At 41.4% G+C, this 21,184-nt stretch overlaps 1 protein-coding gene across 3 annotated transcripts in view; it reads left to right on the top strand.

The window, feature by feature from the left end:
* The window catches only part of FYCO1 (FYVE and coiled-coil domain autophagy adaptor 1), a 56,738-nt gene that overhangs the window by 11,089 nt on the left and 24,465 nt on the right, over positions 1 to 21,184 (top strand). For all 3 annotated transcript variants that reach the window (XM_068935637.1, XM_068935638.1, XM_068935639.1), the window contains exons 3-14: positions 232 to 338; positions 1,442 to 1,567; positions 5,123 to 5,229; positions 6,122 to 6,265; positions 7,045 to 7,138; positions 7,843 to 10,473; positions 11,558 to 11,650; positions 12,767 to 12,885; positions 14,314 to 14,481; positions 14,921 to 15,070; positions 16,556 to 16,761; positions 17,146 to 17,290. In XM_068935637.1, coding sequence (XP_068791738.1) covers positions 232 to 338; positions 1,442 to 1,567; positions 5,123 to 5,229; positions 6,122 to 6,265; positions 7,045 to 7,138; positions 7,843 to 10,473; positions 11,558 to 11,650; positions 12,767 to 12,885; positions 14,314 to 14,481; positions 14,921 to 15,070; positions 16,556 to 16,761; positions 17,146 to 17,290 — 4,090 coding nt within the window. The remainder of the gene's footprint in view (positions 1 to 231; positions 339 to 1,441; positions 1,568 to 5,122; positions 5,230 to 6,121; positions 6,266 to 7,044; positions 7,139 to 7,842; positions 10,474 to 11,557; positions 11,651 to 12,766; positions 12,886 to 14,313; positions 14,482 to 14,920; positions 15,071 to 16,555; positions 16,762 to 17,145; positions 17,291 to 21,184) is intronic.

Consider the following 21,184-nt stretch of genomic DNA (forward strand, 5'->3'; position numbering starts at 1 on the left):
ACTTTTAAGGAGAAGAGATAATAAATCAGTATGACAACTTGACATAGTTTGAGCTCCAGTTTTTGTTACAGGTGTTCTTAAATTACAAGCTACTAGCAAGCTTTTGCACTGCCATTAAGACATTTGTACTGGAAAAAACCAAATGGCAAAAACTGATTTACTTAGTTGCTTAAGGATTCAGTGCTAAATATCTCTTGCATTAGTTATTCATTCTCATGTCTTATTTTAAAGATGCTGTGACTGAATTAAGCAAAGAATTTAAAGAAGGAGGGGAACCGATCACAGATGACAGTGTCAGCTTGCAAAAATTCTCCTACAAGCTTGAGTACCTTTTACAGGTAAAAAGTGATATGTGTTATTCATAATCCAGTATCAAAGCTGGGCCTTTTTTTTCTGTTGCTATCCCTTCAAAATGTGGGGTTTAATTCAAATGGTAATGATAACTATCCAATTAAGTCTCTCTTACTTCAACAAGTGGGCTGAATGTGTGCTCCTTAATGCATATATTTCAAGTGAAAGCAAATAAATGTAATCAAAAGGCAGTGCTGGCAGGTTGGCTGGAGAATGTAAGGCGTTTCCCATTGATCTGGCTTGATTCTGAAGAAATATACTCCTAAATTATCCTGGAATAAATGTGATAATGAGGTCTTGACAGCATTTCAATGCAAAATGAATACCACTAAGTAGCTCACGGTGCAAATACAGCGGTCTGAGTAATGTACAGACTTCATTGTGGAAATTCATTTTTATTGTATGGAAAACTTAATGCAAAAGGCTGAATTTGAATCTAGAATGCTGCTTTTGGCCTTCTCAAAGTTTAAGTAAAAGAAGACGCTTTGCTGGGCAAACTGGAATTCAGTTTGCGCAGTCTGTGTCTATACATATTGTAGTCATGTCACTGACTACAACACAGACATCCTAATCTAGCCTTAATCTAGGCAAGGTAGCTTTAAGTGAGTTGCACAGGCTTCAGCAGAAGCTGAAGAAATCCTTTGGGATTTGAGTGGTCCAAGCTGCACTCCATACCCTTGCTGCATCACCACTCTGCACATGATCTAGCTAGAGCAAGTTGTTCTGGTATGAACATGTGCGCTAATGGCACATTTCTGATTGCAGGTCCCTCCTCAGGGGCTTGCAGTTCCTTGCTATTGGTAAAGAGCTGCTGAAACTGCTGTAAATCTTAATGTTTCAGAAGTTTTGAACGGATATCTGTATTTTAACTGAAGCAAGAACATTAAAGTCTTTTACTGTTTGTAAAGTAACTTCTGGGTTCACTGAATTGCATTGATGCAGTACAGTCTCTCCCACCTTTGTGAATACGTTGCCTAAAACTAAGAGGAGTCATGGAAGTTGTGGAAGAGGAACAGAATTCCGCACTAGCTATGTTTAAGTATATTTATATTTAAGTTTCACTGATGGGTTTCTGTTTTCCTTGTTTAAGTTTGATCAGAAAGAAAAAAACACATTGCTGGGAAATAGAAAAGACTACTGGGATTATTTCTGTGACTGTCTGGCAAAGGTCAAAGGAGCTAATGATGGAATCCGCTTTGTTAAGTCTATTACAGAAGTAAGTATATCAGTTAAACATCACAACGCATCCTTTGTGTTTTCGTTTGTCCTTTGAGAGAGCGGTAGCACCAAATTACGTAAGGTTAGATAGCCTGAAGTGTTATATGGAGAACACTTACACAAATGAATGATCTTGTTTGGTCTCTGGGTTTGCTCTGCTTTTCCATTAAATCCCTGACATTTGCTCTAAAAAGGAATGAAAAATTAAGTCAAGGACAGAGCCGGCCATCATTAGCACTGCTTCCTTTAAAGCAGGACTTGCTCTAAGAGAAAAGAATCGCCATGTTTGACCTTTCTTAACACTTTCTCAGTTGTCAGTAGAGTTGAGGAGGAGTCACTGAGAGCAGAACTTCATCTCCTGTCTCTGTGTTGTTCCTTGATGTCAAAAAATATGATGTAGTGGTTCAGAACGGTTGCCATTGTTCCCTCAAGTAGGCTGATATGAACAGGGCAAAAAGCTTTATTATTTTTTTATTAGATTTTAGTAATAAAATCTTAATCTCATAACAGCCATGTTACATCTGTAACTAGATTAGTGGATGATATAAGTGCTGCAAGAAGTTTACTATGCTGATCCTGGCTGAGTCTTTATACTACCCAGAATCATTTGAAGAGGAACTTCCCTATGGGGAAAAAGAGGTCGTGGTTTGGCAGGGCCAGGCAGTGTTGTCCTGATGCCCAGTTTTGTTATCCCTGAGCAATGCTAAGTTGTATTAGCAAGTTACTATTTACATCAGATTTACCTATTCTCTGAGCAATTCCTCCCCCACAGCTCCAGCTAATGTTATCTTGAGCCATCTGAAAGAGAACCATGAGACTCTAGCGCAGGTGGGCTCTATGTTCCCTAACTCACTTTCTCCTCTCAGCAGTTTAGGCAACAGTGAATTTTGCTGCTCCAAGGTGGACAAGCCATGGCAGACACTGGGAAGGGAAATAGGGGAGAGCCCTGGCAATCCGGCTTTCCTTTCCTGCAACCCCTAGGAAGACCAGAAAAGTAAGGACAGTGCCTGCCACTGCAGAAAAGTTCCTCTAGCAGTAGTTACTGGCCCATAAACTCTCAGCCGCAGTAGCCAACCTGACTTCTCTGCAAAAACAACCATGCTGTAGGCATCAACAGTCTATTCTGTATGGTAACACCATGCGCGTTACCATGTGTTAAGGCAGCTCTGCTTTTCGTCCTTCTTCAGTATCTGTCACCATTTAATGGTTTGCATGCTACCAGAAATTATGGTTTGGAAGAAGAAGAAGAAGATTTCCTGTTTCACTTTCTTTGCAGCCATAGAATTTGGCTTGTGGAAGATTTCTTTTAACTTGGTTTGTTAGCTTGTAGTTTAGGAATATGAATTCAAAAAAAACCCATCAGTCAACCATTTCAGGTAACTGAGCTGTCAGTTGCAAACCTAGAAATGAAATGGAAATTGCAAAGAAACATATATTGGGTTGTTCCCCTTCAGTACACGTGGAAATCAGCAGCCAGTATTTGAACCTAGCTGGATAGAATTTTAACATTTCCAAATATCATTTGTTTATTCACATAGTGGTAGATGTTGACTTTCCAAGCTGGAAGTGAACAAGGAGGAAAGAGCAGTGCCAGTCAATCTTTAAGAAAGGTCACTGAGACTTTTGCTTACCTGCCGCGCTTTAATATTAGGGTGCATGATATGCTAGAGAGGTGAAGCAAGATAGCAAATAGGAGTACTCTAGAAACTGCCCTGCTGTCAATTAAACAGAGAGCCTTGTCCTTGATGGCATGAGGTGAGTTGTGGTCATTTCTCTGCACTACAGAAGTGATTACACTGAAAACACATCATTGCAAGTCTTTGCAGCTGCATATTCTGTTTTTAAAAGCTATGCCCAGCCATACTTCACACACACTACCACCTTAGCTACAAAGCCTGCAGTCAACATGGAGCCTGCCTTGTTGAACTCTGGTAGGCTCTGGAAGGAGGTGGCATGGTTTTGTTCCCAGCTGAATGCTCTTTGGCTACTTGTAGCTGCACACATGTAAATATTTTCCCCTTCTTCTGTTGTCATGTATATTTGTTCTAGTATCTCTGTGCATAAAAGAAACATGGCTGTTTCGATTGATAAACCAATGGGAATAAGGATAGAATTAGCTCAGTAGCTTTCAGGGGGTTTCTGGTTATTCTTAAGGGATTCATTAAAAACCCCCAGTGAGGAAAAACACTTGTCAGTATGCTTCTGTGCACAGGACTGGGATTGCATCTCCCTGGAAAATATCCAGGGATCTGCTTGCTGAAAGAGGATGAAAATTGGTAAACAAAAGAAATGGGCTGGTTCTGGGCTACTTACCCCTTGGGGGTCATGTTGTTTCATACTTTCTGTCATGTAGAATTCAAAAGAGGAAGCAGTAAAAAGTTTTGCTTCCTTTGCTTCACGTGTCTTCATTCCATTTGTGAGGAACATTTTTGTATATAATGGATTGCTGAGATTTAACAAGGGACCTGTTCCTTGAGGGCAGAAGCCCAGGGACAGCAAAATCAAGGAATTTTAGATATAAAGCATTGCCCTTACTTCATGACTGTGGAGTATTGATCGAATGGAGAGACAGCTTTTGTGGCCTTTGCACCTTCTTCCACACTGACTTTTCAAGGAAAATTTAAAGTAGCCAGCTAATTTGAACCTCAACCCTCTGATGTTTTCCTGGCCTCCATTTTCTCATGATGAACAGATTCCATTTGTTAAGTAGATAGGCAGTTTGTTAGGATATAAAAAAGCATAGCTGACTGGTGAGAAAATCTTTTCATCTCTTTAATTTTCCATTCCTGCATTACTGATTTTGATGCCGAGTGGTAAGAAAACATTACTGGTTGCCTTATTTTGAAGGGCAGCAAATAGCTCAGATGTAAAAGGCAAAACAAAAGAAAACATCAATTCCTCAACTCAGTAGCTGTAACAAAATTCAGTGCTGAGTTTTTTGATTCCTCTTATGTTGATTTATTAGTTATCTTCATAAAAAGACCTACTGATTTCAGTCATGCAGCTGATCTCGATATGAAGAAAGAATTAAGTTTTATCAACTTAAGGACTGAGTATAAAGAAAAGCTTTTTGCATGGCCTAGAGTTATTGTGTCCTTGGGGATATATAAATGTATATATGTACACCTTTGTGCTATGGATAGATCTGCCTTCAAGCAATCCCAGCTGTGGCCAGATGCAGCTTAAAGTGCCTAAGCAGTCATCCCTGGCTTTGCCAGGCATACTGGGATCTTGCCTTATATTGGAATCGCCCTTAACATAGTCTGTACCCACATACTAAAAATATTTGAAGATGCGTTGGTGTTTTGATGCCTTCTGTATTATTATAAAGTGGGCAACAACCAGCTACAGATGTGAATTCATCATTGATAAACGATTCCCCCCAGTAACATACTGGGAGAGGGTGTGTCTCAGTGGTACTTCTTATTACTTCCTTTACACCTAGTGGCTTACTGTGTTTTTTGCATATGTATGTAGTCTACCCTGGTCATATCTCTGTATGTGTTTATAAATGGTGCTTAGAATTTATTTTCTCGTGGTTTCTCCCTTCCAGCTACGAACATCTCTTGGGAAAGGAAGAGCGTTTCTTCGTTACTCCTTGGTTCACCAAAGACTAGCAGACACCTTGCAGCAGTGTTTTATGAACACCAAAGTGACGAGGTAAATAGCAAAGTACCAAGGGATGATTGTTCAGTGTGAACAAGCAACGAAACGAAAGATTGACAGAGTGGCCATTGGAAGAAATTGAAACTCTTCCAGAGGTTGGCTTAGAGGGCTGGTAATAGTATATAAATAAAAACAGACCTTTTGGCCTGGGTTACTGGTTCATACCTATCTCAGACTGCTAAGTGTTGAAAGTTGTTACAGTTGAGCACATGTGCATTGGGTGGCTCATCCAAGTCCTGATGCTCCTGTGTGGGTTATGAAGATAAACTTTTCATAAACGTTGAAGATCCTGGGTTTGTCTTAGGTGCTGTACATTATAAAGGAAGGTGAATTTGGTTGTGTTGCACAAAGCCCCGGAAAGGGTTTGCTACTCTGTGGAATATCACGCAGAGGAACAGCTTGTCCCTGGCCAAGGAGCACCAAAGACAGGTTATAGTTAGTTGGGAGGGACATAGGTAGAGCTTTTAGGAAAAGCCAAGCGTTTATACAGTGTATTTTAACTGCGGTTGCTGCTCTTGATCTCTCATTCTTGAGGTACTAAGTGTGTGCTTCATATATTTACTGTGTGATTATCCAGTGTATGGCAAATATTTTGTCTTGCTAATCTTTTGCCCAAGCACTTGAGCAAAAAATGTTTTGTGCAGGGGCTTCCTGAAAGATATTTTTGTAGGTTTCATTGAATCGATTTGCCTTCATTCATATCAAAGGAGTGAGCTCTTCACTGACGGGTTTGGTTGCTTTCATTTTGCATTTGGAGTAATTTTGCTAGGGTAGAGTCAATGTTTTAGAAGAAAAGAGCAAATTAAAATGTTTTATTCTCTTGCAAGTGAAACCCCTGCTCCTTTTTCACTTATGAATGAGTACTACTTTATTTTTTGTTTTCAAGTGACTGGTACTACGCGAGAAGTCCATTTCTGAATTCCAAAATGAGTTCTGACATTGTGGGTTATCTCTATGAGCTCACTGACGTTCAGTTTGACCTGGCATCAAGAGGCTATGATTTAGATGCTGCGTGGCCAACATTCGCCAGGTAAGATGGAAACAATTTGTTGCTTTGTAGTACCATGGCCATGGTACCTACCTGCAGAATTTGTAAAAGCTTTTGCTTTTGACGGTAGGAACACTTGTGTTAGAGCAGGCATACAGTTTCTCCATGTAATTAGTCTATGACCAACTTGGCCTTTTTTCCTTCGATATATTGCATATCAGAGATCAGTTTTGATGCTCACAGAAGATCATAATAGAGTCCTTCCACTAACTGCAGTTTGGGCTCAAATCCCAAGGTATGTTCATCTTCACAGACACAAGAAGAAATGTTCTTGGCCCCTTTCTTCAAAGATCTCATGCCCCTAATGACTGAATGGCCAAAGAGTCTGCTTCACTCGTCGCAGAGGTAGACCTGACAGTGTGCGTTCACTACAGGAGGCCTGATCCCATCTCAGAGAGGGGAACAACAAACACTGCTAGGTCTGATCCAGGTCCATGTATATCCGTGGAAGATTTCCAGGGCTGCTTGCTGCCACCATGTGGTTGAGCACTCAGCACACAGCAGTGCCGTTTTGTAGATCAAAACTGCCTTGGATCTTGTGAATGTGGGAAGTCATGGATACCAATCCCATAGTCTTCTATCAGCACCTTTAATATCCCTGTTTTGTTTTCCATCAACTTCAGTGACTGTTGGCCCAGACAACAGACGCAGTTATGTCTTCTTGTTTGTGGTAGTTATAACTAGATAAGACGTAAAGATAGGAATAGAAAAACAGGTATGTATGTGCTTAGTCTTCTCTTGTTCCTTCATGTGACTGATAGGAGAACACTATCCTCCCTTGGATCTTCAGCTTATTTATGGAAGCCCCCAAGTCGCAGTTCCAGCATGAGCAGTTTAGTGAGCAACTATTTGCAGGTAAGCAAATTCAAAATAAGTGTTTGAAAAGAGCTATTACTTTCTTCGCACAGTAGATCTTTAGTTAATGGCATAGTTTCATAGAGCTTGATAGTTTTATGATGCTTGTGACTCTTATAAGAGTAAGGTACGAAAGAGATTTTTAATTAAAAATAAAGAGGATGATCCAGTAGCTGATTCAATTGAACATGCAAATCTTTTAAAGGAAAAAAAAGATACTTAAAAGATAGCATAAAAAGAGTATGTGTTCGTTTATGTTTTGTGAAAATAACCCTTTTCTCCTTTAAGTTCATGTTTTGTAGTCCTATGTACACAAGACACAATGTCACTGTGCTTTAAGAAGCTAAATTCACCCAGTGATGTCATTTGAACAAAGCTTATAAATGCATGTTTAAGTTCTCTTGAAGCTGTTACTAACAAATAGGAATAATTTAAAATCTGAAGTGCTTAGAGATTAAGGTGGTACGAACTATAGAAAAGCCCATAAATCAGTCAGTCAAAGAGGATATCAATAACTCGAATTCTTAGTTGCTTTTTTTAATCCTGACAGGATCTCCTCAATGTTCTTATCATTATTATCACCAGTAGCCAGCAACAAGAAGCTAAGCCATCCTTATTTCTGAAACTTTTTAATTTTTTTGTTTGAAAAATGCAACTCTGAATTAAATTTTAAACTCCCTGCTTTTCCCCTTCTGTTCATTTAGGCCCAAGAGTTTCCCTCCAGCCCTGATGCAAATAACTCGCTAAATGTTGAACACATTGAGGGCTTTGAAGAGATGCGTGTAGAACTTGACCAGGCTGAGCTGAGACAGAGAGAGCTTCAGGATCGAATTCACCAGCTACAGATGGAAAACCAGGAGCTGCAGGCAGCCATCAGCCTTCAGAAAGCGCAAGCACAGGTAGAAAAGGAGAAGAGTAGTAACTACAGCGAGGAGAACTCCCGGCTGACAAAGATGATCACAGAGTTACAGAAGCAGTGTGAGGTCTCCCATTCCACTCAGAGCACTGTTCACGATCTGCAGAAGTGCCTGCAGTCCCTGGAACTGAATGCAGTGGAGCAACAGAAAGAGTACTCAACAAAGCTGGAGCAGCTGGAGACCAGCAAGGAGAACTGTGCCTCAAAGCTGCAGTTGTTGAATCAGGAGCTGGAGGCCTCTAGGGCTTTGGTCACTATGAAGGATCTTTGCATTGATGAACTTAAGGCCAAGCTGAGTTCAACGAAACAGAAGAACATGGAGCTCCTGGCAAAAGTTGATGCCGCCTTGGAGGAGAAAGGACAGCAAGCCACAGCCCACTGTGACTCTGCCATACAGATACAAGGACTGTTGGAGAAGCTTCAGGAGAAAGAAAAGGAAAAGGCAGACATGCAAAAACTCAATGACGAACATGCATCTCAGCTAAAAGCAGCAAGAGAGGAGCTACGGTTGAAAGAAGAGGTGCAGAAGGAACTGGAATCCAGATACAATCGCCTCACTGCTGACTCTAGGGAAGAGAGCGAAAAGCTGCTTGGGAGCCTGGAAACCATGGCAAAGGAAATGGAAGCGCTTCAGAAGGCCCTGACCCTGAAAGGGAAGGAGGTGGCTGATCTCCAGACCCAGGTAATGGGGTCGCTGGCTCAGGTGGGGTCACTGGAAAAAAATCTTGAGGAGGCAAGGAAAGAAAAAGAGAAACTTGAGGAGGAGTGCAGTAGGAGGGAAGGAGCACTGAAGCACAAAGCCCACTCTCTGGCAGAGCAACTTGAACTACAGGAAGGTCACTTAACAAAGGTGAGTCACACTGTGCATAGCCTTGAGGAACAAAAACAGAAAATCTCATCTGAAAAAGAGCACCTCAGCCAGAAAGTCAAGCAGCTGGAGGAGCAGTTGGAGCAGCAAAACTCTGCAGTGAGTGAAAAGGATGAGGAGAATCAGAAGCTGAAATCAGAGAATGCAGATTTGCAGCAGGCCAAGAAAAAGATGGAAGAGAAGTTGAAAAATGTGGAAGAGTCCAAAGCCTCCCTGGAAGCAGAGGTGGCCAGGCTGAGAGCCTCTGAGAAACAGCTTCAGAGTGAGATAGATGATGCCTTGGTGTCAGTCGATGAAAAAGAGAAGAAGCTCAGGGGCCAGAACAAACAGCTGGATGAAGACTTGCAGAATGCCAGGAGGCAAAGCCAAATTCTGGAGGATAGGTTAGACGCTCTGCACTCAGACTACAAAGAACTGAAGCAAAGAGAAGAGGCAACCAAGGAGTCTTGTGCTCTTCTTGAAGGACAGCTGAAGAGAGCCAAACAGGATTGTTTACAAATGGAAAAGAGCTTGGGCTCCTTGAAAGAAAGCGAAGAGTCTCTCCGATCGCAGCTCACAGAGAAGGAGGCAGAACTGCAAGGCATGGAGAATCAGTACAAGCAACTAAGAGCAGAAGCTGAAAGACATAGGAAGAAAGCAGAGATTCTTGAGGTGGAAAAGCTTAGCATGGAAAAGACATGTCTTCACCAGACAAAGCTGATTGAATCCCTCACAGCAGAGAAGAAATCAGTGGAAAAACACCAACTACAGCAGACAGCTTTTCTGGAGAAAGAGGCAAAAGAGCTGGCCTCCAGGCTGATTGTGAGTGAAGAGCAGCTGCAGGTCAACCGAGGAGAAGTGTCTAGGCTGCAGGCAGAAGTCCTTGACCTGCGAGTCAAGCTTCAACAGACCACTGTTGAGAGAGAGCAGATGAGAGGTGAGCTGGCAGTCACAGAGACTGTCTTGGGGGAGCAGAAAGTGCATGTCCAGCAACTGAAGGAGGAGAGTGAGTCGCTCAACAGAAACCACATGCAAGAACTGATGCAGTATAAAGAGAGAGAAGAAGTGCTGAAAAAAGAGCAGGAGAGGGTGGCCCATCAAAAAGCTGAGCTGGAAAATAATTTGCTGAACCTGAAGGAAGAGCTATCCAAGGTTAAGCAGTACTTGGAAGCTGTTAAAATGGAAAATGAAGAAAACAAAGATCTCCTCCACAGGACCAACACTGATATGGCTGAACTGGGTATTCAGATTTGTGCCGTGACCTCTGAAAAGGTAAATACAGAAGAGAAGTTAGCCAAGGCCACAGGGAGGCTCAAAGAACTGGAAGAACGGACTGCGGAGGAACAGGAGAGGCTGAAGCTTGACATCTCTGCTCTCAGGCAGGAGAACAAGAGCCTGCAAGAAAAATTGGAGGAAGCTCAAGTATGTGCCGCGGCTGTCCCGAGTCTGCAAATGCAGCTGGAGACAGCAAAGAAACAGGCACAGAGCTTCCAAGAGACCAGCCAAGAAGAGCTGTCCGCAATAAAATTTCAAATGAGCACAGAGATTCTAAATTATCAGACAAAATACAAGGTAAATTAATGTGATCGTTTATACCTCAGGGAGCTGTGCAGCATTTCCCCTGCTTCATCTTCTGCTGCAGAAATTACTGGGTGAAATACTAAGGTTTGTGTTGCTGAGGCTCTGAGAATAGCAGATCACAACTAGCCTTAGCCTGAGAATCTGAAAATGTCTCTACACTCACAAGCTGGGTGACTTGAAGTAAAATAACCCTCTGGAGTCTTTTGAAGGTGTGTAATGTGGCCCTGTGAACACAGTGGAGGGGCATGTGGTATGGAAAAGGCAGCCAGTAGTGGAGAGGGTGATAACTTTTTATTTTGGCTTCACCGCTAAAGGTAGCATTTCCTTGAGTTTCACCCTCAGATCACAGTCTTGATTTTTTTTTGTTTTTGTTTTTTGTTTTTCTTGCTATGAACGTTGTGAGACCTGGCCCTCGCCATGGCCCTAACACTGCTTCCCCTGAAAACTGATTTTGGTGAAAGCAAATTTAGACTGAGACCATATGCTTTTGCAGATAATTCCCTCATGTATTTTTGTTTTTGACTGCTCAAGGTAACAGCTGAGAAGATCAAAGTTTTGCTTCCACAAAAGCATGAGTCAGCCCTGTGTATGTGAAGCGGCACACCTGAAGGCTAAAGATTTTAGTGTGTTTGTTCTGCCATTCTGAGATAGTATCTAAGACTGGCAGCTGATCAGAGGTTTGTGCCACTGGGTATCCAGAAATCCTGTGAGTCTAAGAAAATTGTGTGCATTCAGTTGTGTTTCTTTTTCATATGCACTTAAACCTTAACATGACTTGGCCTATCTTGCTCTTTTGAGCCAAAGCAATTAGCAAGCAGCACTTTCTTTTTGTTGAAACCTATAATAGCCCATAGCAAGTTTCAGTAAAACACAGCTTATCTGCCACCACAGAAGAGAATTTTCTTGAATCCATGAGTTGGGTGCCTCTTTAACTCTGTCTTTCATGAGCTTGAAAGGGGTGCTACGTTTATCCCATATGGGACAGTAGAGCACTCATGATCCACAGCTGGCAGTTTCTTAGATGAAGGGCTGGCCACTAGAGGAACGCTAACTCCTGCCTCGATCTCTCTGCTAGGCTGTCAGTGAGGAGTGCAGGAAAGTACAAGAGCAACTTGAGGAGCAGAAGCGACAACGGTGTGCTGCAGAGGAAGAGATTGCAGAGTTACAAGTAGGTGCTTGATCCAATTAAAAGGCAGAGGTGTTTGTGTAAGCAGACACTAGTGTTATAATCAAGCAGGCAGCTGGCATTTTTGATCACTGACTGTGAGCCTGAGATTGTCCTTGAACAAGTACGGGTGCTGCAGCCAAAATACTTGAGAACGTAAAGTTAACCACTGAAATGGAGATGATCAAAGGCACAAGCAGCACTTAGGATTTGTCCTGCTTTGAAAGCCAGTCAGGTGTTGTCTAAGACCTGGCTGTGTGTACGCTTCTTAAATGGGGGCACAGTTTAAACAATGTCTGTCTTAGGCCCTGTATTGCTATCCCATACAATCCCGCATGTGGATCCAGCTGTTTGTAGACCGCAAGAGACACTGAATAAGAACTGATATGGCTGAGAAATAGCCCAGCCAGAAAAAAAAATATGCGTGCGTACATACATAAATGTATGTATGTGTGTGTAGATATATATATATTTTTAATGCATTTATCAAATAGTTGGGTTAAGAAGGCGGAACTGAGGTGTCAATAAAAGGTCGGGAAAGCAGAAAGTTAAGGTTAAGGAACCTGGCCCTGCCTGCTGATGGAAATACATACACCTTTAGAGGCCTGAATACAGTTTAGGTGCGTTAACTGAGGGTCAGCATTTGGCAGATTTGTCTGCAGAGGCTGGCTGTGGAGTAAGTTTTTGTTTCCGCTGTCCATCATGTTCCGTATAGCTTTAATGAACAGGTCAAAATCTGGCTATTTAGCTCTTGTGGTTTTTTTTTTTTCTTCTGAGGCTTTTGGATGGTGAAAAAATCTTCTAGAGCTTATTCTCTTGCCATTGTCCTTAAGAGATTCTCCTTGATAAGGAGATAAAAGCTGTTTACATGGGCTAGTAAGAATTATAGACACTGTTTAATGCTATCTTACTTTAGAGTTCATCCCTTATTCAGTGTGACAGAAGTAGTCAATCATCAGTACACAAATAATTAGTGTCCGCTTGTACAATAAAATCTTGATTGATGGCTTGGCTTTAATTGGCTCTTTCAAAGCATTGTTTAGGTGCCTCAATAACTATGGAATACTTGGTAAAGTGCTGTTTTTCGATGCAAGTAAATATAATTATTTATTTTGCTAGGCTGCAAACACAAGTTTGTCTAGCAAGCTGGATGAAGCAAGAGAGCAGCTGGCTGAATCTGAATCTGCTCGGCTGCAGAAGGAAGAAGAGGTGATGTCTCTGAAAGGACTTTTAGAAAGGTGGGAATTTGGGTTCTCTTACACAAGCTGTTATCTAGAAGCCAAGTGAGGAGCCAGTATCCAAAGCCTTATCGCAAATTGCTATGGGATATGAAGCAGCATGTGCCACAGGATTTATGTAAGGGAAATCGTGCAGAGGCGCTCTCTAGGAAGATCAGATTGATACCTCAGAGGAGAAATATGTAAATTACGCAGCACTCATGAATTTGGATCCACGGTTTGGATTTTACTGCTTAATGTCGCTGATGACTTAAATTCATTGTCTCTCTTCCTTTATGAAACTGCAAGGCATTTCATAACCTCCTATTACCCTTATCGGTTAGTCACAAGATTTAAATAGCAAAACTGGCTTTTGGTTTTCTTTTTTTAAATAAGGAATGGAAAATTTGCAGTTTTTTAATTTTTTTTTCTTTCCTGTCCAGGATGTTTCAGGGGCACAATAAGATTTGTTTGAATGGGACCACATCCTGCATGTCTTATTCAGCAGATTTCTTACCAGTTTTAAGCATCTAACTCAGGCTATGTTTCCAAGGTCCATAGTGTGGATCTGTACACTGCAGATTATCTAGCAGTCCAAAATAGCTCTTCATGAGGCAGGAGCACACACAGTACAGATGAGCTAGCCAAAGCCTATGTCACATTTATGTTTTTGTGCTAGTGCCATCTTTCTTTGTGGGAAGACAGATGATGCTTGATCTACAATGAAAGTTGGCAGTAAAAAATTTAACTCACCAAAACATTTGAATTCAGCTGAATTGGCTGAGTGCGTTTAGAGCAGCTTGGCCCTTTGTGTTCTTTTGCCTTAGTGTTGTTCACCCAGTGCTAGGCCTCATAGTACTAAAGTTACAGTAGCATACAGTACCAGGACCTACATTCTGTGAAGTTTTCTGGGGACACTTACGTCCTTGCACTGATTGTGCAGTGAACTTTGGTTCTTAACGTCTACTTTTTGAATTGCATCTGTGTTAGATGTTAGAAGAATATACTGAGAAACTTCTTTCTTCCCTTTTGTGAATATGAAAGCTGTGGAGGAATATGTATTAAATGGCCCTGTGTAAAACCTGCAGATGCTAGGTAACTTGCAGCTATAGGACCTTACCTGCTAGCTCAGTTTGCAGCAGCTAATGGTCTTGGCTTTGAAGGACACTAATTTTATTTCCAGTGTGGCAGCCATCACAAGCCTAGCTGTAAGCAGGGGATCCAAGAAGCTGCTGTTTGCTGACTGGGTTCACTGGATAACAGATCTGTGTGTAGTTGCTCCGATGCAGAAAACTGAAGAGTTTCTGGTTAGCTATGAAAATACACACACTAAGAAAAATTTCATTGAGGCTACCTGTTTATCACAATGGATGACCCCATTCTCCCTTAGAGAAGACTTTAATGCAAATGAGTTTTAAAAGGTTCTTAATTGCATTTGTGTTTGATCAGGACCCAAAAGGAAGCTGATGAAGCAAAAGAGCAAGCCCTCGAATACGGTGAGAAGCTCGGCAAGGTGGTAGCAGAAAAAGATAGCAGCGACCAGAAGTTGTTTGCCGAGCTGGATGACCTGACGAGAACAAAACAGTTCCTTGAAGAACGTTTGATAGAACTTATCAGGTTAGCATCAAAACAAACAGCAGGAAGAAATTAAAATCCTGTCTTAGGATTTTAAGGCATACTGCCTAGATGTGCCTAGATACTGCCTAAAATCTTATATGCCTGAGTTGAAGGTACGGATAATGGCCAAGTTCATCAGCAGATGAAATTTTGCTTTTCCTTAATGCAGTCAAAAATATAAGACCGAAAGTGATCTCTTCCTTAATTTCCTGTCTCTTTTGCAAAAGCAGTGTAGTTCTGTACATGGCATGCATTTTTCTCCCTCCTTCCCAACAGTAGTTTTCCTGACCCATCTTTATTCCTGAAAGCTCCTTGGAAGTTACAGCAGTGCGGTTTATACTGTGAAACTTTCACCAGTGTTTAGTTTGAGGTTGGTTAACAGCAAAGCAGTATCGATACTTCCTATGCATTTTTCTTCCCTTTAACTGTGTCTCTGCAGAGATAAGGATGCCCTGTGGCAAAAATCAGATGCTCTCGAGTTCCAGCAGAAGCTTAGTGCAGAGCAGAAGTGGCAGGGAGACACAGAGATTAACCATTGCCTGGACTGCCAGAGAGAGTTTTCGTGGATGGTGCGCCGACACCACTGCAGGTCAGTTTGTGGACTCTTGATATGCTATTCAGAAGGAAAAGCCAGTATGCCAGTTTACGTAGAGAAAATACTTCTTCAAGTTCACAGCCAAGTTGTCAAAAGCATTGATACATGACAACGTAGAGGGGAAAAGAACAGGTGGGTTCAAAAAGGGATAAAGACACTAATGGGGAAAGGTCTTTTGACATCTATTAACACAAAGGTCTGGATGCAACCTCGGATTTGGGGAGTCTTATCAGTTTCTGATTTCTGGAAACCAAGAGATTATACTAGAGAAAGAATCACTCCTTACACGCCATGTTTCTTACAGTCTTTCCTCAAACTGACCACTGACCTGTGCATACTGTAAATAACATTCACTAAAATGGTTTTGTTATTGTGATTAGAATATTCAATAGGTATTTGGAGAGATAATTACCAATTGCACAGTAATCTTTAAAAGAAATAAAAAGTTCTTATTAAATTAGTTGCTCTACCGTTAGCCTGCTTGGAGTCATTAATTACCTGACTAATATTTCTTCAAATATATTTAAGTTCAGATAGGTACGTTTCAGTGCCTTAGTGAGATGTTGGCTTTGGCTCTTTACTGTGCTTTACCCTCATTACCTAATTCATCATGTAAGGCATGTAGAGCTGGGACTGTTTCAATTGCATGTTAATGTAGGGAATGTTCTGTGGTGATTAGTGAATAATGAAGTCATTTCCAGCAGCAACTTTCAAATTACTCATTTCTACTAAAACCTGTGAAAACTGTTCATGTTTCCAGCAATACCTACTAATAATTCAAATAATTATGAAAACAAAAACCACTAAGACTTCACAAATGGCAGTAATCCCTGCTGGGTGCTTTTCTTCATAAAAATGTGAATGTGTTCATTAAAATGTATTTAACGGGTTTAATAATGACAGGCTGTGGAGGGCGGGGAGGGCAGGATCAATGAACATACATGTATGTCTCCGATATTGACTGTTCTTCCCTTTCTGAAGGGGGTGCAGGGGTAATAGAGTAAGTAGAGGCATAGAGGCTTGTTCTTATACTCATTTTAATCAATTAGAGTTTTGCCCTAGCTGAATATGAGATTTGGCCTGTGTAATATTATTAAATGCATATTCTTTATATGTATTCAATATAAGTATTGTTTATTTGTATTGCATGTTTGTGGGTATTTAATTCTTTTTATGTATTTCTGTATATTTAAATGCCTAGTCTTGCTTTTTTCCAATATTTTTATGTATTTTCCATTTTCCCTATTTATTAAGAAAACAAAGATCGAACGTGCATTTCTGTTCCCTGTTGACAGTCAAGAAAACTTGGTTAATCTCAGAAAGCAGCACAGTATGTATTATGAGTTTCGCCATGGATGTGATGTTCAGGCTTTTACAGTGAGCAAAACCATTATGACAAAGCCCCAGGTTCTGTCACATACATTAGATCCACCTATAAGTGGTGACATACTTACACCTTTGTTTTTGAATCATTTCTAGAATGTGTGGTCGCGTTTTCTGCTATTACTGCTGCAACAACTACATGGTGACAAAGCATGCCGGGAAGAAGGAGCGTTGCTGCAGAGCTTGCTTTAATAAGCCCAGAGTGGTTGTGGACTATACAGATGACTCTGGGTCCAGTGCCAACCGGGAAGGATCACCAGCTTCATTGGAATCGCCAGTGTCACCAACAGAGATGGCTTTTGGTTAGTGTACTGTTTCACATTCTGCTGGGAAATAAGTAGAGTTCTTGGATGTTCTCCGAGAAACCGCATGGTCACCTCCTGCTTCATGAACCTGCATGCTCATGGAGTGTTGTCAGGGTGGAATAGGTCCCATCACTGGATTTTGTTAGTATTGCCACAAATCTGCATGTAAATTAAATGAGGATTAATCAGCCTGAGGATTTTAATTGATTCTTAGTAGTTGCCTAGCGCTTCTGTAAAGGGAGAGGAACAGCCCAGTCTTCCTTCTTAAGTGTTTTCTGTTGGTGGTGGTGATTCGTTGCTTGTTTTTTGGGTTGTTTTTTTTTCCCATACAACCACAGATACTTACGCCGATGTTTCTTTTGATGTTCTTTTATGGCACAGTTGCAAGTGAAGCCTCTAAACCACCAGATGATGCAGTGTTTGATATAATCACCGATGAGGAGTTGTGCCAAGTACAGGAATCAGACTCGCTCCACAATGAAAGTCAGATGGAGGGAGAGTCTCTGGATCAAAGTGTGACAGATCTGTGAGTAAACAGTGTTTCAAGGAAAGGAGACTCTTCTGGGTTTCCTTTAGTGCTGCTTTTTGCCCTTAATGGGGATAGCCAACTTCTATATGAAAAGAAACCACTTCTGTTCCCAGCCACATGTTCCGTAGACCAACATAAAGTAATCTTGGCTGTTTCCACAGTCATCATCAAATCTAGTAAATCCAAACAGATCTGTCCTCTCCCTCTGCCTGCTTCTCCACAGTACAGAGAATTAGTCCCGGTTCTATGCTGTCACCACTAAAGTCAACTCGCAAGCCAGAATAGTTCACTGGTTGTTTGCCCTTAATCTGGGGTAGGAGCTAACAGGTACTCTCCATCAGACCGATTATTACTGTGGGTGTCAAAAAGAAGCAAAAATCCTTTCTTTCTTATGACAGACTTCACTGAATTGAATGTGAAGTAACTGGTCTATCTCTCTAGGATTCCTTACCACTTTAAAGAAACCGTTAACAGAACAGAAAAAGAACAGCAATTGCATAGCTAGATCTGCCACAGCTTCACTTTTTCATCAGAAAATGAGAGTAAATGCAGATTTCAGTCTTTATTTTAACATTTGTTTCTACATAAATTAGTGATGAAGAAAAACCAGAGTCTACTGAATACTTGAGTTTGCAACCTTTATGTTGTACTATTACAGTTTAATGCATATCTGTGTTTATATAAAACTTTGTTTTACTTTCATTCAAATATTTTTAAAATTCTCTTCTGTAAAATGCATCATGTTCCAATAATGAATAATTTTTGCTAACAGTCTTACTTGACAAAGCTGCAATTTTAATATATTTGAAAATGAAGAGCAATTTCACCTGAACTCTGTACTTGTTTTTGCTTCTCAGCACAAAAATCAGGGTGATAAATATAAATGCTAAACTGAAATTAGCTACAGGGTAACCAGCCTGCTATTGAGAAAGCATAGCTAGATTTTTTTTGCCCTGAGTAGGCCCATTTCCTGCATGAACCACAGTGACTTGCTATTTAGATAGAAGGCAGGCTGTACAGACTTGTTTATTTGGAAAAAAAAACCTTCTCAAAACTCGATGTTTTTTTTCTTGGCATAAAAGTTCTAGGTGTTCTGCCTATTTTGTATGTCATCCACACTGACAATACATTTGTGCTTATCGTGCATGGGGCAGGCATGAACGTATTAAGCTTCACAATGCTTTTGTCAAGTTAGTATTACCTTTGTTTTACAAAGATCCGGATAGCTTGAAGTCAGGGATTTTTATTTTTTTTTTTAGAGATTGTATAATGTACTGCTACTTTTAGTTAATGACTTAGGAGATTTCATGCTATCTGCAAAGGTGACATCAGAGGAGAGTTGTCTCTGGAGCCTACAACCAGGAGAAAAGAATGTGTGCCTGTGACTAATTTTTTGAGGGTTTTTTTAGGGTTGGGCTGCATTCATCTTGACCACAAAGTATTCAGGCTGGAAGGAAGGATTGCCACTAACACTGGAAGACTGTCCTTGAAAGGCTGCAAACTTTTAAAGGTTATCTCTCTCCCCTCATTCGTAATACATAAGCAGCAAAGCCAGAAAATAAGTGTTATATTTGGTTATTTTACCCGTTTTTGGTCTTGATTCTTGAGTATTGCAAGCAAATCGTGAAGGGGTCCTAGTATAGTCATCCTTTGGGCTTGGGCATACTTTGCAGAGAACGCAAAGCGTACCTGCCCTTCCCCATGGCAGTTGTGAAGTTTGAAAGCTCTCGTAACTCAAACACTAACCTACCATGAGAATGGCCTTCTTGCCGTGCAGATGACTCGAGCATTTTGTGATGTTTGTGTGGTTTTGTGATACAGGAGAGATGCTGGGATTGATATATGAGTCAGATGATGGTGTGACACCTGTGGTACATGCTTAAGAAAAAAAATTACGAGCAGTATTGTCTATTACAGCACCGATGTTTTCACATTTTATTCTGTGGTGAGGAGTGTATGTGCGCCCAAAGCCTGAGTGTGGCTCAGGACATGAGCAGGTATGCAGCATGTGATATACTATGGGTGTTTTAGGGTAAGCACGCCAGAGCCACTGCACTGGGTCTGAGCAAAGGTTCAGCCAACCCCCTGTCCTGTCCTTGACAGCAGCCCGTAGCATATGTGCTGATAATTTGCCAGTATGTTCTCCCCCCTTCCAAGGATCTGCAGTTGGGGGACTTTCTGAGCTACTGGTTTTGGTTCTGCAAATTTCTTGGCCATACTAGGCTGGCAGGCCACCTTGACTTCCCACAGACCTTTGATAATTTTTTGAATAGTATCCAGCTGATGCTAGTTTGGAGACTTCAAGTAGTCTTGAAATACAAGTAATAAACCACCGTCATTCCAATAGTGTTCTCTTTGCAAGAAATTCAGTATATGGGGTGGAGTTTGCTTTGCATTGTGCCTGGGAAAGACAAAAAGGATCCAAGATCATGCTTGCTGGCTGCATGTTTGATGATTGCGTAAAAATAAATAAGTTACTAGGCCAGACTTCTTGACTGGAATTCTGCTGAAAACAGTCCAAGCTATCCATTTTTGACAGTGATTTGAACTAGCTGGTCTAGCTCTGAAAGCGGGGGAGAGGAGTGGCCAGGAGAGGTAGGGGAAGGCAGGCTGGCCACTCCGGATTGACAGTGAGAAGGCCTGCCATAGGCATCCTCTGTTGACAGAGTTTCTTATGGCCTTACTCTGTCTGAGTGCCTGGGTGAGGTGGTGGCGCTGGCCTTACCTAATTCTGGATGTGAGTCCTTGCTGGACTGGAAATGGGAGCTGGTACTCAAAGTGATGAATTTCTTCAATGACATTCTGATTTCTGTCTGTCCTCCTGTACTACTTATTATGCTGTTTTATTTTTGGCTTGTTTTCTTCACTTAACTGTGCCACTGTCATTTTTTCCTTGAAGTGACATGAAATGATTACTGTAGCATTAGTTCATAACAGCAGATTTTGAGAGACTGCCTTTATTGGTGCAAGTCCGTTCAGAATCGAATAAAACTCCTCTTGGTCATGAGCTACACAGGTATGTAGGAAGGTAAGCTGCATGTGGAGCCCGCATTACCCTAACTGACGCTAAAGCAGCTCTTTCCCTCAGGTTAGGAGTAAGTAACAGTCTCCTTGTGTTCTCAGTTCTGTGATGTGAGTTTGGAGCAACCTGGTTGAAAACTTAATGTGAGAAGGTGAGATAATCAGTTTTTATTGTGGTTGCATCGCATTACTTCAAGGCTGATGGATTCTCTTTTCAGGTGTTATTTTTAAACTGCTTTTATTTCTAATGTGTTCACATTTGCAGATTATGTCCTAAAGCAAAGGTCGGGATGCTGTTTAGCACTGTGTCAAGGGCCCCGGAGTAAAGCAATACACCGTGTTTTCATTTCAACATACTATAGAAATTACATGCCTGGAATAAGTGCTGCAGCAACAGAATCAAGATAGTAGGCAGTAGAAGTGTAAAAAAACAAACAACAAAAAAACACTACCATTGTATGAGGAGCAAAGAGTTTGTTCACAGTTTGGTACTGCTGTTAGTGGTAAGGACATCTCAGCCTGTCTGCGCTGCGGTCGCTTTGGTTTGCGTTCTTTTTTTCCCTGATGATTCATGACATTCTGTCCTGACCTAATTACAACTCAGGTGGCCAGGCTGGTTGTCACCATAGCCCAAAGGGCAAACTGTGTAGCAATACACTGCATATGGTCTGAAGCATTTGCTGCTTAGGCAGAACCAGGTGAGAAGAGTGGGGACGGGAGCACCTCTCAGCACCCACCCGTGGCAAAACCTGCCTCTTGACTATGTGCTGAGACGGCAGTTTTACTTGCCACACAAACATGAAGGTAAAGTGCGTGCCTTCCTGGTTTTGTTTTTAAGGCTGTTGCACCATTTCATTATGCGAGAAATAA

This window comes from Struthio camelus, chromosome 2 (genome assembly GCF_040807025.1).
Source record: "Struthio camelus isolate bStrCam1 chromosome 2, bStrCam1.hap1, whole genome shotgun sequence".
NCBI lineage: Eukaryota > Metazoa > Chordata > Aves > Struthioniformes > Struthionidae > Struthio > Struthio camelus.